An 18,681-nucleotide genomic window follows, 5' to 3' on the forward strand; every position below is an offset into this window, starting at 1 on the left:
CGATCTATACCGTTTATTGTAAAATGAACGGTGTAGAATAAGATTAAAATTGTGTTTTTTTAATCTACACCATTTATTATAAAATGAACGGTATAAATTGTGAACATGACTCTTCAAGTTCAAAATAAACTTGAAGGAATCTCAAACCATATACCAATCTTAAATTATATAAAAATAGGGACTAATAAAAAAATATCCTATTTTTTTTAGTTAGACAATAAGTATATAACACAACTTTTTTTTTGCCACTTCTTGTGGCCTTTTATAAAATTTTAATTCATAAAAAAAAATGAAATAGAGTAGAAAAGCAACGATAGGTGGAGCGGAAATTACACTACTAAAATGTTTGCTTTTAGCGACGGATTTTTCCGTCGCTAAAAGCATGAAATCCGTCGGGAAAACGTTTCCCGACGGATTTCCCGACGGATTCAATCCGTCGGCAAAATCCTCGTCGCTAAATTTTTGGCGACGGACCAAAAAATTTGGCGACGGATTTTTCAGAAATTGCCGACGGATTTTAGCGACGGATTTAAATCCGTCACTAATTACCAAAAAAAAAAAATTAAATCGTAAAATAAATTATTATTATTTAATCGGTCACACACCCGTCACATTCCGTCAACCTCCGTCCTCCACCCGTCCCCCGTCGCCCTCGGTTACCCATCCGTTGCCTCCATCACCCACTCGCAATTTTTACAAACTTCCCAGTAGGTCACCCATCCTTCCCACTGCTCCCACTCATTGCTCTTTAACTTTGAAGTTCTCCCGCGCGTATCTCCATCTGAACCAGCTCAGCTTCTTGTTATATATACATGTATATTTATATTTAAATGTAACTAAAAATGACAAATACTTCCTCCCACATTTTAATATAATTATTTTTTATAATTAATAGTTATTTTAAATAATTATTAATGAATAAATAAATAACAATATTTTCAATATATATATTTATGTTATATTTAAATAATATTATATATAATTAAAAAAATAATAATTATTTTTTCTTTAATAATTATTTTTCTAAATAATTTTTTGATAAAAAAATTATTTAATTTAATAATTTTTTTACGATTTTTTTACTTTTTGGTAATTAGTGACGGATTTAAATCAGTCGCTAAAATCCGTCGGTAATTAGCGACGGATTTAAATCCGTCGCTAAAAACAGATTTTGCGACTCCGTCGCTAAATACATCAAAAATAATTGGCGGGAGTGTTCCCGCCAACTTTAGCGACGGATTTTCCGTCGCTAAAGTTGGCGGGAACACTCCCGCCAATTTAAATGACAATTTAGCGACGGATTTCAAATCCGTCGCTAAATCCGTCGGTAAAAAAAAATTAGCGACGGATTTTGAATCCGTCGCTAAAATCCGTCGGTAAAACACAGTTTTTTAGTAGTGTTAATGTCACGGTCTTCTTTTAGTGGAATGATATAAAATGTAAAATTTAAGCGATTATGGTACAAATGTTATAATTTTGACTAGGGGTGAGCAAAAACCGAACCAAACTATTAATCCGATCCAAACCAACCCGAAATTAATTTTGGTTTGGTTAAAATGGATTGGTTTGTTTTCAAATTATAAAAAAGTATGGTTTTTGGTTTTGGTTTGGTTTCAACTAGTGGTTAACCGAACCGACCGAAAAACCGAAGTTTACAATAATATTATTTTTATTAAATTTATATATGTTTAAATAAATATAAAATTTATTTATTGAAATATTTATATAAAAATATAATATGTGTGTATAGATACATATATGAAAATAAAACATATAAACTAATACACACATATAAGTTAAAATTATTATGCATAATTTTAATTATTACGTGTAATTATATATAATTTTTATCTAAATCTATATTAACCAAACCGAATCGAAACCGAACCGAAACTGATGCTAAAGTTTGGTTAACCGAACCGAAACTTTACATAAATATTTGGCGTGGTTTAATTTTTATATTTTCCCTTAAAATATGGTTTGATTTTGGAGTTTACTAAACCAAACCGAACCGAACCGAACCATTCTCACCCCTAATTTTGACATCTATATATATTTGAGTAAAAGTAAAACATAAATTATTTAGAAACATTTTTGTGTTTTTCCCTAAATTAAAAATTAAGACAATAACTAGCATTATTTATTTTTCATTTTATCAATTATTAACTATGGTCTTGTTAATTGTGTTTATGGTTAAATTTATTAATTTTAAAATGAGAAAAAGGATAAAATAAAAATTTTAATTTTTTTACTTAAATGTTTGTTTATTAGCTTAACCATAAACAATGAAGGAAAAAAACCCAATCAAAATACAGAATCAGCTAAACTGTATAAAGCAATCTAAACATCTGAAAACATCTTCAGAATAAAAAAACGGGAGATGAAAAGAAGAGAAGTACATAATCACCAAATGAACTAAAACCCCAATCTGAGTAGATTTACTTCTAAAAACTCTTTATTCATCACTTTCCAAAATTCCTTATTAGCCGGAAAGGAGCAGTCGGGTAAGGAGGGTCGGCCGTCTGGCTTGGATTCTACGACGGTAAATAAATTTTTGAAACAAAATCTTATCACTTAAATCCTAATCTTGATGTTTTGGTGCTGTGTGTTGAATGTTTACATTTGCTTGTGACCTTAGGGTTCCTACTAAAAGAGAGGCCGAATGCACTATTATGGACCGTTGATGACAGGAGCAGGAAACATTGAAGAGATGCTTAAAGAGCATGAAAAACTAATCCAGGAAGCTGTTCGTAAAGCACGCTCAGACAAGGTTAATAAAGGATACAATGGAACTGAACAAACAGTATATTATTACACCACGGGAGGACTCAAAGGTGAAACTGGAGAAGAAACTGATGATTTCCTTTATTGATCAACGGAAACTAATCCAGGAAGCTTTCTTATCCTTACTGATAAGAAAGCTATCAGTAGAATAAGGAACAGGTAAAAAAGAGATAATGTCCCTTTTTAAATCGGACTGAAAGAGTATTTCTTTTGGATTATACAATGTACTTCCATATTTCATTAAAATAGAAAAGTTTGAATGTACAACTAGGTTCTTCTTCGATTATGTTATAAGTTTTTACAAGTGCATGGAAACATTAAAATCCAACTATCCCTCATTAAATTTAGGTCAAATAACCAAGAAAAGGTAATTTTTTCATGAAATTTCACAAAAATCTAAACTTTTTAATTTTATCCATTTTATCCTGAAACGCATGATTTCGTTTCAATTATGTCAGTTATATAATTTTACTCATGTGACTCCAACGTACGTGGCGCTGATGTGACATTGCCACACATCAGCACCACATAAGCAAAATTGCGTAGTTGGACAAAACTGAAACGATATCATGCATTTCAGGACAAATTGGATAAAATTAAAAAAATTGAATTTTTATAAAACGTTTATGAAAAATTTGGTCTTTTTTAGTCATTTGACCTTAAATTTAAGAGAAAATTTACTTCTACTATCTATGTATTAAAATTAAAAAAATAAGAATCGAAAACAATTTAAAGTTATACCACTAAAATTGAAAAGTTGCAATTATTTAACAACTAAATAATTAAATACCGTTTATGTTATAACAAAATTCTTTTAATTCTCTAACAAAAAGAGAATAGTTTTAGGGCAAAAATTTACAGCCTTTCAAGCTCAACTGTTCTGTATATAAAAAGCTATGTCTACCTTCAACATAATCATCACCTTCTCTCTAAACTTCCATTACTAATCTTTACTTTTCCAATTAAGATAATAAACTAAAAATGGGGTTTAGCAAATCAATTGTTCTCCTCATCCTTGCTTCCTTCCTCTTATCCACCGATGCTCATCTCTCGGCTTCGGGTCCTTCAGCAAATTCTCCCCCATCTCCAATCCAATTTCGCCAACCCCGTCCAGTATGCAAGAAATTATTTCTCCCACAACTCGATCTTCCCTTCACATTACCGAAAATCATCAATCCCGCTCTTCAAAGCATATGCGGCGTCACTGAAAATCCCGAAAAATGTCTTGCCCTAGTTTCTCCATGCATAACTGGTTCTACAACTTCCTTTTCTGCCCTTGAGGGAGTGGTGATATCTTTGATTGAACATGTGCAGGCAGCACTCTCTTTTGCCCTAAAATTAAGTCTTAATAAATCTATTAAAGCTGAAGTCGCCACTGCTCTTCATCTCTGTATCGAACTTTACGGAAAGGTCGTTGAAGATCTTAAAACAGCTTTGCTTGCATTGAAAGCTCATGACAAGGTTACACTTAAGACTAAGCTTACTGCTGCTATTACAACAATCGGTCGCTGTGATGAAGCTTTTCAGCAGCAAGGATTAACAAACAACTGGCCGTTGAAGAAGATTAATTCTGTGTTGACTCTTCTGGCTGGATTTGGGTTAGATATTCATGGAAAATTGAATCTATAAATTCAGTAATTAGTACTTTTGATTAAGCTATTATTCAATAAATTGCGAGGTTCCGAGTTAGAACCCTAATGAGAGTTTATATACTAATATAAGAAGGAATACTATACGTTATCATTTATAGATTATGTAGTCAAATTAGTTTGCTATATCAATATATTTTTAAATTAAAAATAAATAATATTTAATAATTATAATTGTAATTTCAATAATCAAAATTAAAACTAATATAATTTTAAAAAATTGGCTACAAAATATGACTAACCTCAAAAAGTACCAAACTTTTAAGATTTTTGTCAGTTATGACCAATCTTTTCAAAATTTGCAAAGATAACCTGTTAAAAAATCGATTTGATTCGAATTTGGCAATAAAAAGAACAAAATTTGCCAAAACGGGTCATATTTCTAACTTTTAAAAGGTTTGGTCATAACTGATAAAAATCTCAAAGATTTGGTATTTTTTGAGGATTTGTCCTACAAAATATGAAGAGTTTTAATATATTAATAATGTTTGTAAGTTAATTGACTATATACACGTTTTTTTTTAAAAACCATTAATGTAATATGAATGCATTTTTAAAATTAATCAATCATAAATATGATTTAATTTTAAAAGGCATATTAATAGATATATATATATATATATATATATATATATATATATATATATAACATTATGTTAATAAAAAATATTTGATTATGAACTTTTAAATATTTAGTTATTATATTAATATTTATATGTCATAGAATATGATTATTTTTTTTAATTTAAATAAAATGAATTAAAATTTAATGTTATTAAAATTTTGATTGTAACTCTTATAAAAAAATTAATGAATTCTTGTTGAAGTTTCTAAATTATAAAAATTTAAGATTTTTAATTGGTCGTTAAAAGTTCTGAAATATGATGAGTTTTTGTTAATGTTTATAATATATGAAATTCAAAGAGATTTTAATGTATTTAAAATTTATGAAATTTATCATGTTTATAAATTATGAAATATATTTTTAAGTTTATTTTAAATTTTAATAATAAAAATTTATTATAATAGAATTCAAAAGGCTTTATTGTTAAAAATTGGAGAGTTATACTAAATTTATAATACTTATAAGCTATCGAATATAATAATATTTTTAAATTTAATTAATAAATATAGTATGTTATATTAATAAATTACAATTTTTTTAAAGTAAACAATTAAATTATTTAACTCAATATTTGTTATAGATATAAAACTTTTGGAAATCAATCAATAAATTATTTTAACTACATTAATTTAATTAGTTTAATTTAAATTTTTATCTTAAACCTACTAATTTATATATTATATAAAAAAATTAATCTCATAATTAATTTTTTTAATTCAAATATTTCTAATGTTAAATAAGATATATTCTTAAATTATTTATTAATTTAATATTTTTGTTAAAAAAATTTATATCTATAACTTGCAATAAAATATATTTATTAAACTTGTTAATAGTAGTTAAATCTATAATTTTTCAATATATTTTATATCCACAACATATCATATTAATAGTTTAAGGATGAAAAATTATAAAAACTATTCATATAAAAATAACATATATTAATTATTTTAAATATATTATAGATTAAAGTTTTACAAAATTCTTTGTAGTTTGTTACTTTTACAAATTAATTATGCATTAAAAAAATTAAATTCATAACCATTAGAAAGAATTTTAACTTTTTATATTCTGCAACTTCTACTAATATCAATAAATAAAGTAATAAATATAAAAAAATGCCACTTAACAATTTGTTGTCAGTTCACTTGTTAAAAATTACTTAATTCTTAATTTGCAGCTCAATTTTATAGTATACTATAGATAGATTAGTCTATAGCCCCTAGCCCGGTGAACACATTTTTGGTAACAAAATATTGAAAGTGAACCAAAATAACCATTTACATTAACTAAGAAAGGAAATCAAACTATCCTTCAAATTTAGAAATAAATTTACATCTAATACATATATGCAATAGAACTAAAAAAATAAAAAATTATTTATTTTGATTCCGGTTGTATCTATAAAATTTCATTTTTTGTTCATTTTGAGGGGTTGCTAACTTAATGGTAGAGTACTCGGCTTTTAAGTGCGGCTAATTAAAACAGTTTAATGTTATACCAATAAATATGTAAAGTTACAATTAATTATCAACTAAATAATTGAATACCATTTATGTTATAACAAAATCCTTTTAATTCTCTAACAAAAAAGGGAAAAGAATTTTAGGGCAAACATGACAGCCTTCCAAGCTTAACTGTTATGCATATAAAAGGTTATGTCTACTTCAACATAATCATCACCTTCTCTCTAAACTTCCATTTCTAATCTTTACTTTTCCAATTAAGAAATTCAAACTAAAGATTAGTTAATAAAAATGGAGTTTAGCAAATCAATTGTTCTCCTCATTCTTGCTTCCTTTCTCTTATCCACCGATGCTCATCGCTCAGCTTCGGGTCCGTCAGCGAATTCTCCACCATCTCCGATCCATTTCCGCCAACCCCGTCCAGTATGCAAGAAATTATTTCTCCCACAGCTCGATCTTCCCTTCAAATTACCGAAAATCATTAATCCCGCTCTTCAAAGCATATGCGGCGTCACTGAAAATCCCGAAAAATGTATTGCCCTAGTTTCTCCATGCATAACCGGTTCTACAACTTCCTTTTCTGCCCTTGAAGGAGTGGTGGTTTCATTGATCGAACATGTACAAACAGCACTCTCTTTTGCCCTAAAATTAAGTTTAAACAAATCTACAAAAGCTGAGGTCGTCACTGTTCTTCATCTCTGTATCGAACTTTACGGAAAGGTCGTTGAAGATCTTAAAACAGCTTTGCTTGCATTGAAAGCTCATGACAAGCTTACTCTCAAGACTAAGCTTACTGCTGCCATTACAACAATCGGTCGTTGTGATGAAGCTTTTCAGCAGCAAGGATTAACAACGAACTGGCCATTGAAGAAGATTAATTCTGTGTTGACTCTTCTGGCTGGATTTGGGTTAGATATTCATGGAAAATTGAATCTATAAATTCAGTAATTAGTACTTTTAATTAAACTATAATTCAATAAATTGCGAGGTTCTGAGTTACCCTAATGAGAGTTTATATACTGATATAAGAAGGAATATTTTATATAAATACTGCCAGTGAAATTGCTTACATTATGAGTATGTATTTGCTACCTGGTCTATACATGTAAAAAATGTGTAATCAAAATTGTAACTCAAAATTATATAATACATCATATTTAGCTCAAGTTTTTTTTATCAATTATTTCTCTTAATTTTCTTATTTATAGCTTTTTAAGGCATGAAATTGCAAGTGAACAATATCGATATAACAAGTAACAAAGTGATAAATACGAGTCCAATCCACAAGGAATTGAATTTAGTACCAAAATAATTCACTAATTATTATTTGAACTAACGAATTAGATTAATTGATTTTTTACTAATTAATTTAAAAACAGAAAATAAAATAAAAAAATACGACTAAAATATTGTTTTCATATGGCCAATCATTCAAATCTTTATTAATCCCAACTCTAATTATTTCTTTGCAATGGCGGATAGATCTAACCTCTTTAACCCCCTATTTCGTAGACAATTTTAACCTATCGTTTATAACCCGATTATTCCAAATTATCCTTACTATCACGGTTTAGAGGACAATAGAAAATAACCCGACAATTATAAACAAAGCATTGAAAAAAGTTATCCAAATATGCTACGCAACGCAAACATAGTGGACGAACTCATGTTTTATAATTACGTTCTTATTATTTTTTCCAATCAACTTGTTTTATTGACGTTTATTCACAAATCGATTTTCATTCATGTAATTGGTGATCAAGTAATTACAAACATTAATCACAATGATAAGAATTATAAGAATAAAAAAAGATAGAATATTAAATTTTAGATTTGAATTAACTCATACTTTTCACAATATTTTAGATTTAAAGGATTTAGCTAGATATAATTGAAGAAATCAATAATTTAAAAGTAATAAACATAATTAAATAATATAAATAAAAAGTACTTGAATTAAAATCTGAAAAATATTCGGAACACAAGAAGCTTGAGTTCCAAACTTCGAAGTTTTGATTAACAAAACTAATTCTAAAGACGTCTAAAAAGAAATTAAGCTAAACACATATTGTTTTTAAACTAAGAATAATGAACAATTAGATAGATTACATAGTCTTAAAATAGTCTTTATATAAAGAAAAATATTGGAGTCCTTATGCAAGTAGCTAAAAAAGTCGCTTTTAAACCAAATCCTGAAAGAAATAGGAATTTCAGAATTTTACCTCGTTTGGAAATTCCTGCCGATCGGCGGGATTGTTTGCAACCCGGCATGATGGATTTGCTGAAGTCCATCCTGCCGGCCTCCTATTCCTGTCGGCCGGCGGGATCGTCATGGCCGGCAGGATCATCATTTTCTCATTTTTTACGGCTTATTTTTTAATTCTTGCTCCGCAATGCTCCGCTTGAATCCAATTGCTAAAACCTACAAGATAAACATCTCTCCAAATATAAAACCTTCAAAAATAGAAAAAAATGGTAATTTATGCGTATCACTTAAGCACCCTTGTTGAAATGTAGCTTTATGAAGCCTCCCATTCGAATATGCATGAAAAGTTGAAAAGAAAGTTAATTTTTGAATAGTAAACCGAACCTAATTGAGCTTCGTAAATATCATATGCTAAAATACTTCAATTACTTGTTCCAACTCAACTAAATTAATTAGAGTAAATTATTATAAGACCCCTCACATTTGATATAATTCACACTTTAATTTCTTCTGTTTAAAAATTCAATTATGTGACTCCTCACTTATGAACATTTTAGTCTCTACATCTATTTTAAGTGTTAGTCAACGAAGTTAAAAGATTTACGGATAAATTAATTATCAAATCTGAGAGACGAAATCACTGATAAAAATAAAAATAAAGGGTGAAATCGTTGAGAAAAACAAAAATGGAGAATCATATAGTTTTGTTGACTAATACGTAAAATGGACAGAAGGATTAAATTATTGACAAAAATAAAGGGCTATATAATTCAATTTAAAAAAAAAATTAAACTGTGTGAAATATAAGGAGTATGATAGTAATATGCTTAATTAATTAAAATAGAAAAAATGAATTAATTTGTGTGGGGAGTAATCACAAAAAATCATAATGTAAACCGCTTATATTAATTCAACTAGGTCATATAATCGCCGCCTTTCACTTCTCTATTATATTTCTCCTCCCTCAAAAACCCTGCAACCCTCCCCGAGCTTGCTACTCTCTCAATTGCCCTAACCCTCCTGCAACCATGTCCGAAAGTCCAGGAGGAGGAGAATATAGTGCAAGGATATTTCATGTTATGTGAGTTTTACTGTTCAGTATTATTTTGTTTTCATGGGTTTGTTTAAGATTTTTGGATTCAGTAATAACCTTTGTTTTCTTCGTTAAATTGACTGCGTTCTTTTCTTACTCTGTTGATCTTATGTTTGCTCTATTCACAATTCACAGAGGAATTAAGCATAAGATGCCTAAATTGATAAAGGGATCAATTTTTATCTAAATCCTTGAAATTTCTCGAGGGATCGACACTTACAAAAAAAAGTATTAATTCAAATAGAAACTTATAATTTAATCAATTATTATCTCATTTGAATATTTCATTTTAATTATAGTCGGTATCTTTTTCTTTGAATCAAATCTCAATTCCGGCGATGGTTTCATCAGAGATATCTTAGCGCTTGGGAAATTTGGAAAGCAAAAAACAGAAGAATTTTCAGACAAGAAGCAACGGACTATATAGACTTACTTTATATTTGTATTAGCAGGAGCGTGATTCATTACAAATTTCACAATCTTAGTATTTCTTATAAAGGTAATGATGTATATATCTAGACACTCCCCATTAGTAATTCTCATTCCTTACTTTGGTTAGATGTGGGTTATTGACAAAAATGATACCAAACCTTTGAACCTTGTATCAAAATGGTACCAAACCTTTAATTTGTATCTTTTTGGTACCCGACTTTCTATCATTTGTTTCAGATTGGTTTTTCTTTACAAATTCACGCCATTTTTAATGACGTGGCGACCGGAGAAATATTTTTTTATTTATTTTTACCACATCAGATGCCATATCACATGACACATACAATAGTTTGGTGGTTCATCCCTTCTTTTTCGCCTCTCCTAATCATTAAAAATGGCCGAAATTTGTAAAAAAAAAACCATTTTGAAACAAATGATAAAAAGTTGGGTATCAAAAAGATACAAATTAAAGGTTTGGTACCATTTTGATACAAGGTGCAAAGGTTTGGAACCATTTATGTCAATAACCCGTTAGATGTACAGGAAAGTATAAATATAGAAAAAATAATACTAGATAAATAATTATTGTTTTGATTTGTTTCTAAGAATTCTCCTTAATCCCCTCACTTGCCAAGTATCAGCATAGTCAACTTTGATTCATATATGGAATTAGCTGTTGGGCTTTCCATTCTTCAATATTTTCAACCGCTGGAGTTGATTACATTTGTATTGATTGTGTTTCCATGTTGGTGCTTCTTATCAGTGATTTCGCTTCAGCTGTTTGGAATTTGGTTCGTAGCAAACTGGGTTTTTTTTTTTTTTATGTTGTCGGACTTCGATAATTTTTACATACATTAGAGAATTCTTATTCCAAAAGGGAATTATATAGAACTTTGGCATTCTCTATGGAATATCATTAGGTAATTATGGCGGTGCAGAAATAGGCATATTTTTTAGCATATTTGAACACCAGTTTTATTATGGCGGTTTTTGGTTACAAATATCATGATTCTAGTTTTTCTTATTCTAGTTTGGATTTTTTTAGGAACTGAGATTGTATTCTTTTTTATTAGTTTTAATGTTTCTTCCCCAAAGTCGTAGTTTTCAGTGTGTCACTTCGTGTGCACCACTCTTTATACATAAATTCTTGAGCAGTGGAGTTTTATTTTTGCCAATTCTCATGGCCTATTAATATATTTTAATCACATAAAAATGCTGGTGCTTCATTATATAGAAACGAAAAAAGGAGGTGGCCTACATGGACAAATTTCAAATCCAAACTTCAGTTTTATTGTTTGTTGCAATATTTGGAATTATTGCTTAAAATCTTGGATGACTTCACTGAAACACATTTTAATGTAAGCTGAGCAACTCTTATGCACATTGCCATGAACCAGTAGGTACCAAATAATACTGAATACATACTTTGCATTACTGATACATAAAATACATATTTCTTTTTATATTACTATATAAACTCTGAGTAGGGCTCAAACTCGGAACCTCACAATTTATTAAATAATAGTTTAATTAAAAGTACTTACTGAACTTAAAGATTCAACTTTCCATGAATATCTAAGCCAAATCCAGCCAGAAGAGTTAACACAGAATTAATCTTCTTCAATGGCCAGTTGTTTGTTAATCCTTGCTGCTGAAAAGCTTCATCACAGCGACCGATTGTTGTAATGGCAGCAGTAAGCTTAGTCTTAAGTGTAACCTTGTCATGAGCTTTCAATGCAAGCAAAGCTGTTTTAAGATCTTCAACGACCTTTCCGTAAAGTTCGATACAGAGATGAAGAGCAGTGGCGACTTCAGCTTTAATAGATTTATTAAGACTTAATTTTAGGGCAAAAGAGAGTGCTGCCTGCACATGTTCAATCAAAGATATCACCACTCCCTCAAGGGCAGAAAAGGAAGTTGTAGAACCAGTTATGCATGGAGAAACTAGGGCAAGACATTTTTCGGGATTTTCAGTGACGCCGCATATGCTTTGAAGAGCGGGATTGATGATTTTCGGTAATGTGAAGGGAAGATCGAGTTGTGGGAGAAATAATTTCTTGCATACTGGACGGGGTTGGCGAAATTGGATTGGAGATGGGGGAGAATTTGCTGAAGGACCCGAAGCCGAGAGATGAGCATCGGTGGATAAGAGGAAGGAAGCAAGGATGAGGAGAACAATTGATTTGCTAAACCCCATTTTTAGTTTATTATCTTAATTGGAAAAGTAAAGATTAGTAATGGAAGTTTAGAGAGAAGGTGATGATTATGTTGAAGGTAGACATAGCTTTTTATATACAGAACAGTTGAGCTTGAAAGGCTGTAAATTTTTGCCCTAAAATTATTCTCTTTTTTGTTAGAGAATTATAAAAAGAATTTTGTTATAACATAAACGGTATTTAATTATTTAGTTGTTAAATAATTGAAACTTTTCAATTTTAGTGGTATAACTTTAAATTGTTTTCGTTTTTTACTTTTATTGGTAATTTTATTCTTAAATTTAATGATGTATAGTTTGATTTCCTTTTTTAGTTGATGCAAATTATTATTTTGATTCACTTTCAAATTTCAATATTTAGTTACCCATACTAATTGTATTAATAATTCAGCGGGCTTTCTTTTCCTAAGCTGTATATAACAAGAACATTAATGTCAAAAAAAAAAAAAAAAAAAAAAAAATATATAAATATATTTTCTATTACTCCCGACCAAAAAAACCATGTCGACCTTCCCCTACCAAAACCCTAACCCTAGAACCCAAAATCCGATCCCTAGAAACCCTAATCCCTCCATAGCCTTCAACACCTCTGTTCAGCCCTCATCCCCGGTTCCAGTCTTCTACTTTGAGAACTACCCAGAAGAATGGACTTATTACCATCTACAACAGGCTTTTTTGAAGTTTGGAGTTTCAGGAAGAGTAACCCTAGCCAGGAAGAAGAACGTTCGGAATTGCAGATTTGGTTTCTTCAGACCTAATCCTGAGGAAAATTTAAATACTGTTCGTTCTCGTCTTAATAACGTCAGTATAGGTTACTATAGGATTCGAGCTTACCCAGCTAGATATCCAACAAGTCAGAGAGATTCTTTTCCTGTAAAAGGGTCGAAGAATATTGTAAGCAACAGGCCAGCAATCCAGAAGCAATTTTCTCCTTCGATTCGAGATGACAGATCCTACGCTCAGGTTGTGGATCCAATGTCTTTTTCACCGTCAGAAGACTCTATCGCGGACTTGTCCAATTCTCTTATCGTCAAGGTTAAAGAATTTGCAATGATTCTCCGAGTCTCTTCTTATTTGGAGGGTAAAGGGATTGAGTTTGAGAGTCTTTCTCTCTTGGGTAAAGATGAGATTCTGCTAAAATTTAAATCCATAGCTGCTCGATTGATTTTCGAATCAATTACTTTCCCATCTCTTAAGGATTTTTTTGTTTCTTTTGTTCACTGTGGAGAGACATCGATGAGCAAAGGCAGATACGTATGGTTGAATATCGTAGGTCTTCCAATCTGTGCATGGGAGGAAGCTTTATTCATGCAAATTGGAAATCACTTTGGAGATGCAATTTCAGTGCATCCTATGGTTTTATCGAAGGAAAGGTTAGATACGGGATCCGTTCTGATAAGCACCTCTACTCCCCATATCCAAGACTCGGTGGGTATCAAGATTAGAGGAAGGACGTATACTGTTCATATTTCAGAATCTGATATCCCTATTTCGCTGCTGGAGGACGATATTTCAGATTCAGCTTCGTTGTCTTCTAAAGACTCTTTGGAGAGTGTTAGATCCTTTTCTGACCAAGATTTCACTCGCAATGCTCAGAACCCCAACCCCACATCAGTCTTAGCGCAGGGCTTTGATGATTGCTCAGCTCCTGCCTTCGAAACGTCCATTAATAGAGTTGCTTCTGCAGATAATGTTTCTGCTGCTAAACTGCCAGGCATTGAGGTTACGCCTCTAACTGATTCAAGGTCAGAGAAGCGTTTATCTTCGGGTCCTACTCCGGTTGACTTCAATGGATTTATTACCCAAAAGCGCAAGTCTAAACGTCTTGATGACAAAGGAAACATTGTTTCCACGTCAAAATCGAATGGTGGCTCAGATTCATCCTTCTCGGATGGCTTTATTAGACACAGTAACAAAAGAATTGTAGCCGAGGATAATAAAGCTATAGTTGAATTGGAGGCGAGGAAATCATGGAATTTGGGATTGCAGCTAGGACTTTTTTCAGAAGCTAATGAACAGGGCATTGTTGAACTTTTATCACAAGCAATTGCTGTGGAACCTAGGTTTGTTGTCTAAGTTTTTTCTTTCTTTACAAGGTGATATTATTTTCTCATGACGCAATTATTTAACTTTGTCTCATGGAACTGTCGAGGGGGGTTGTCTTTTGCTCGTAAGACTAGGTATATCCGTTCTTTGGTTTCTAATCATTGTTTACCGTTGTTGGGTTTGATCGAGACTAAAAAAGAATTTTTTGATGATTTCTTTGTTAGGCTTCTGTGGCCTAATTTAGATTTTGATTACAGATTTGTTCCGTCAGTGGGTGCTTCAGGTGGATTAATTTGTATTTGGAATTCAAAACTCATTTCTCCTACTCGTATTTTTTTAGCTAATAGATGGATTAGCTTGGATTTTTCTTGGTCAGGTACTGCTATCAGATTTATTTTGTGCTATGCTAGTAATTGCCCCATGCATCGAGCCACGCTTTGGCATGAGTTGCTTCCAGAATTGAATACTGACTTGTTTTGTATCTTGGTTGGCGACTTCAACGAGATTCTTGACCCCTCCGAGCGTCATAATTGCAGCAGCTTTTCTTCCTCCATGCTTGCTTTTTCGGAGTTTATTTCAGCTTCTTCTTTGGTTGAATCATGTTTACACGGAAGGTTTTATACCTGGCACAATAGTATCTCGTGTTCTAAGATTGATAGGTGTTTCTTATCACCTCGGGTTTTTTCACTATGGCCGAACTCTGATCTAAAGGCATTGCCGAGATGCTATTCGGATCATGTTCCTCTTTTATTTAACTCTGATGCTCCTATTAACTGGGGACCGAAGCCATTTAAATCAATCAATGCGTGGTGGAGCCACAAGGACTTTAGTCCTTTTATAGCAGAATCGTGGGCGAACATTAGTAGGAGACTGCCGTCTTCTAACCTGGTTATTAAGCTCAGGGAGCTTAGATCAGTGATCAAAACTTGGAATCGAGAAATTTTTGGAGACATGAATTCGAAATTGCTTGATACTCAATTGAAGATCTCTGAATTAGAATCTTCGGCTGACTTTCAAGATTTGAATGATGAGGATGGTGCTCGGCTTTCAACTCTTTACTCGGAGTTTCACCTTATTTCGAAGAATCTTGATTCTTTGTGGCATCAGAAATCAAGACTAAATTGGCATTCCCATGGAGACAAGAATTCAAAATATTTTCATGCAATGGCTTCCAAGCATTCGAACAGTAATGCTATTTCAGAAGTGTTGATAGATGAGACTTGCTATAATTCTGCTCCTGCCATTAAACATCAGGTTTATTCGTTCTACAGGCAGCTTTTTAGTCGTTCGGCAGAGATTTCTTATTCCTTGGCTTCTCTTCCAATTCGGCAACTCCTGCACTCTCAAGCGGCTGCTTTGTCTATTCCTTTTTCAGAAGAAGAGATTTATGCCACTCTTTTGGGTTGTGATGATAACAAAGCTCCGGGACCGGACGGTTTTAATTACTTCTTTTATAAGAAGGCTTGGAAGTCAATTAAAGGAGATTTGATCTCCTTATTTCAGCAGTTTTATACGTTTGCAAATTTTCCCGTTGGCTTGAATACTGCCTTCCTTGTGTTGATTCCGAAGTTTAGAGGTGCTTCTGACATTAAGGATTTCAGACCTATCAGTTTGATTAATGGGGTCTTCAAACTCATTTCTAAGGTCCTTGCTAATAGATTATCCACTATTCTCCCTATGGTTATTTCTGCAAACCAGTTCGGCTTTATCAAAGGGAGAAGCATCCACGACTGCCATATGATTGCAACGGAAATTATTCATCTTATTAAGAAGCGGAGGGAGAAAGCTTTTCTTATTAAGTTAGATTTTCGGAAGGCTTTTGATACCATCTCATGGCAGTTCATTATTCAAACTCTTCGCCGAATGAATTTCGATAGTAAATGGATTTCCTGGATTACATCTTTTTTTGACTCAGCACAGCTCTCAGTTCTTCTTAATGGCTGTCCGACAGAAAATTTTTTTATGGGTAGAGGGGTCCGTCAGGGAGACCCTATCTCTCCTATGCTTTTTGTTCTGGCAGTTGAAAATTTGCGCGCTATTTTCTCAAAAGCTTTCAACTTGGGCCTTTTATCGGGGATTCATATTGATGGAATTCAGGAACCGGTCTCTATTTTACAATTCGCAGACGACACTCTTCTTTTTGTTCCTAATGATTTGAACATGATTTCGAACCTTCTGCGTATCTTGAGGTGTTTTGAACTAATATCGGGCCTTAAAATTAATTACCAACAATCTTCGATTATTGGTATTAATGTTGATCATCTTTCCCTTTCTAGAGCGTCTGAGATTCTGATGTGCAGAATTGAAGAATTACCCATTACATACCTTGGGATGCCGTTATCTGAGAGGGCAATCGGAGCAAAATCTTGGGATCCTGTTGTTTCGAATTTTTCATCTAAACTATCTACTTGGCGAGGTAATTTATTATCACCTGCAGGTAGACTTGTCCTCGTCAAGTCTGTGCTTTCTAGTCTTCCTGTGTATTATTTTAGCTCTCTCCGTATTCCTCAATCTGTGGTGATACATCTTGAAAGAATTATGCGTCGATTCTTGTGGAATGGGAGGACGGATATGCAAGGTTTTAGCAAAGTAGCTTGGGTCGATGTATGTGTTCCAACTTCTTTGGGCGGTCTTAATATCACTCCTCTGCGTATTAAGAATCAGTTTCTTCTCCTCAAATGGCTTTGGAAGCTATTGAATTCGGACAGAAACTCATTATGGCTTAATATTGTTTCTTGTAGCTCGGAGATTTCTTATTGTTCTGATATGGATTTGGTTAACACCAATAAAATGTCTCACTTGTGGAAAGGCATTGTGTCTTCCTGTGTTAAGAATAAGCAAATTTGGAATTGCTTCCAGAATTCGATCTCAATTGAGATTGGGGATGGAAATATAGCTCGGTTCTGGACTGATAAGTGGCTCCCCTCCTCTCGGCAGACTTCACCTCTCTACATCCAATTTCCCGCTCTTTTCAAACTGTCCAGAAATAAAACAGGTTCAGTTTCTTCTTTTTTCGTTCATCACCAGCTGCAGTCTTCTCAATTTCCCTGGAGCAGACGGCTTCGTATCGGTGAACAGGAGCAGTTTTCTGAATTACAGCAGCTTCTTCCTTCGGCTCTGCATAATGTTGAAGACAGGTTTTTTTGGCGGGATAAAAGGGCTTACACTGCTATGTCTATGAAGCAAATCTGGTTCGAAATTTTTCAACCAAACCGCTGTGTTTCTAGCTTCTTAACAGCTCGGATTTGGAAAGAAAAAATTCCTCCACGCATCCAGTTTTTCATATGGCTTCTTTCTCGTGATAGGATTTCATCAAAGGAAGCTCTAGCTAGAAGGGGTGTGATTGACTATAATCTAAGCTCTTGCTCTTATTGTTCCTTGTTGGAAACAAGCACTCATATTATCCTGCATTGCAACATAGCTTGGCGTTTCTGGTCCCGAATCCTTAACAATTGTAATGTCAGATGGGTGCCGCCAATGTCAGCAGAAGATTTTTTTATTCAGTGGGCTTCTTTTTCTTCAGGAAAGTATGTTGATCTATGGAAGCTAATTTGGTATTTTGGAACCTGGAATTTATGGAAAGCAAGGAACAAGAAGGTCTTTCAGGATGAAGATGTGGATATCCATTCTTTGGTTTTTTTGAGCATTTGTCAGTCTGTTGAATTTTATAAATTTCAGCATCATGATTTCCCATATTCAGGGAATGACGTTTTTAGATGCTTTGATTTCTTTTGTAAGAACTTTTAGTTCTTGTTTCCTTCTTTTGCCTTCCACTCATTTGTGGAAGTGCTAATATACCTATCATTTATCAAAAAAAAAAAAAATAAGAACATTAGTGTTTCTTTTCCTCACTTTTCTGTATTTTTTAATTTTATTTTAGTTCGTTTTTGATCTATTTTTTAATTAGTCTTTTATTTTTATTTTTATCACCGTCCTCTGTAAAATTTATTATTTATTTAATATATTGTAGAAGTTTATTTTTTATTAAAGGATGAAAATATTATATAATTTGATCTTAAAAGGTCGAAGTAAACAATTTCTTTTAGAAAGATCAATTAAAAAAAATGGAAAGTACAAAAATTTAAGGATAGGCTATATGCCTTTATTGCTTTTAGTTTATATTAGTAAAGTACAAGCACAATTTGGATTCTTATAAAGGTATCAG

General features: G+C 32.2%; 4 protein-coding genes across 4 annotated transcripts; 3 read left to right on the forward strand and 1 right to left on the reverse strand.

Annotated features, from left to right (window-relative positions):
- The first annotated feature begins 3,765 nt into the window (after positions 1 to 3,765).
- Positions 3,766 to 4,413, forward strand: LOC126681434 (uncharacterized). The gene has a single exon (XM_050376975.1). The coding sequence runs from the start codon at positions 3,766 to 3,768 to the stop codon at positions 4,411 to 4,413; it is 648 nt and encodes a 215-aa protein (XP_050232932.1).
- Positions 4,414 to 6,815: 2,402 nt separating this feature from the next.
- LOC126681435 (uncharacterized) lies at positions 6,816 to 7,463 on the forward strand. Its single transcript, XM_050376976.1, has one exon. It carries the CDS (start codon positions 6,816 to 6,818, stop codon positions 7,461 to 7,463), a length of 648 nt encoding a protein of 215 aa, XP_050232933.1.
- Positions 7,464 to 11,804: 4,341 nt separating this feature from the next.
- On the reverse strand, positions 11,805 to 12,452 carry LOC126681436 (uncharacterized). Its single transcript, XM_050376977.1, has one exon. It carries the CDS (start codon positions 12,450 to 12,452, stop codon positions 11,805 to 11,807), a length of 648 nt encoding a protein of 215 aa, XP_050232934.1.
- A 519-nt stretch (positions 12,453 to 12,971) lies between these two features.
- Positions 12,972 to 18,263, forward strand: LOC126681437 (uncharacterized). The gene is made up of 3 exons (XM_050376978.1): positions 12,972 to 14,533; positions 14,741 to 14,799; positions 14,893 to 18,263. The coding sequence occupies exons 1-3, from the start codon at positions 12,972 to 12,974 to the stop codon at positions 18,261 to 18,263; spliced, it is 4,992 nt and encodes a 1,663-aa protein (XP_050232935.1).
- Positions 18,264 to 18,681: the final 418 nt, after the last annotated feature.

Source organism: Mercurialis annua, linkage group LG5, assembly GCF_937616625.2.
Source record: "Mercurialis annua linkage group LG5, ddMerAnnu1.2, whole genome shotgun sequence".
NCBI lineage: Eukaryota > Viridiplantae > Streptophyta > Magnoliopsida > Malpighiales > Euphorbiaceae > Mercurialis > Mercurialis annua.

Coding starts and splice junctions, on each gene's coding strand:
- LOC126681434 (XM_050376975.1), top strand. CDS start 3,766: ATGGGGTTTAGCAAATCAATTGTTCTCCTCATCCTTGCTTCCTTCCTC.
- LOC126681435 (XM_050376976.1), top strand. CDS start 6,816: ATGGAGTTTAGCAAATCAATTGTTCTCCTCATTCTTGCTTCCTTTCTC.
- LOC126681436 (XM_050376977.1), bottom strand. CDS start 12,452: ATGGGGTTTAGCAAATCAATTGTTCTCCTCATCCTTGCTTCCTTCCTC.
- LOC126681437 (XM_050376978.1), top strand. CDS start 12,972: ATGTCGACCTTCCCCTACCAAAACCCTAACCCTAGAACCCAAAATCCG. Junction 14,534..14,740: donor GCAATTGCTGTGGAACCTAG/GTTTGTTGTCTA, acceptor TTTCTTTGTTAG/GCTTCTGTGGCCTAATTTAG. Junction 14,800..14,892: donor TCCGTCAGTGGGTGCTTCAG/GTGGATTAATTT, acceptor TTTCTTGGTCAG/GTACTGCTATCAGATTTATT.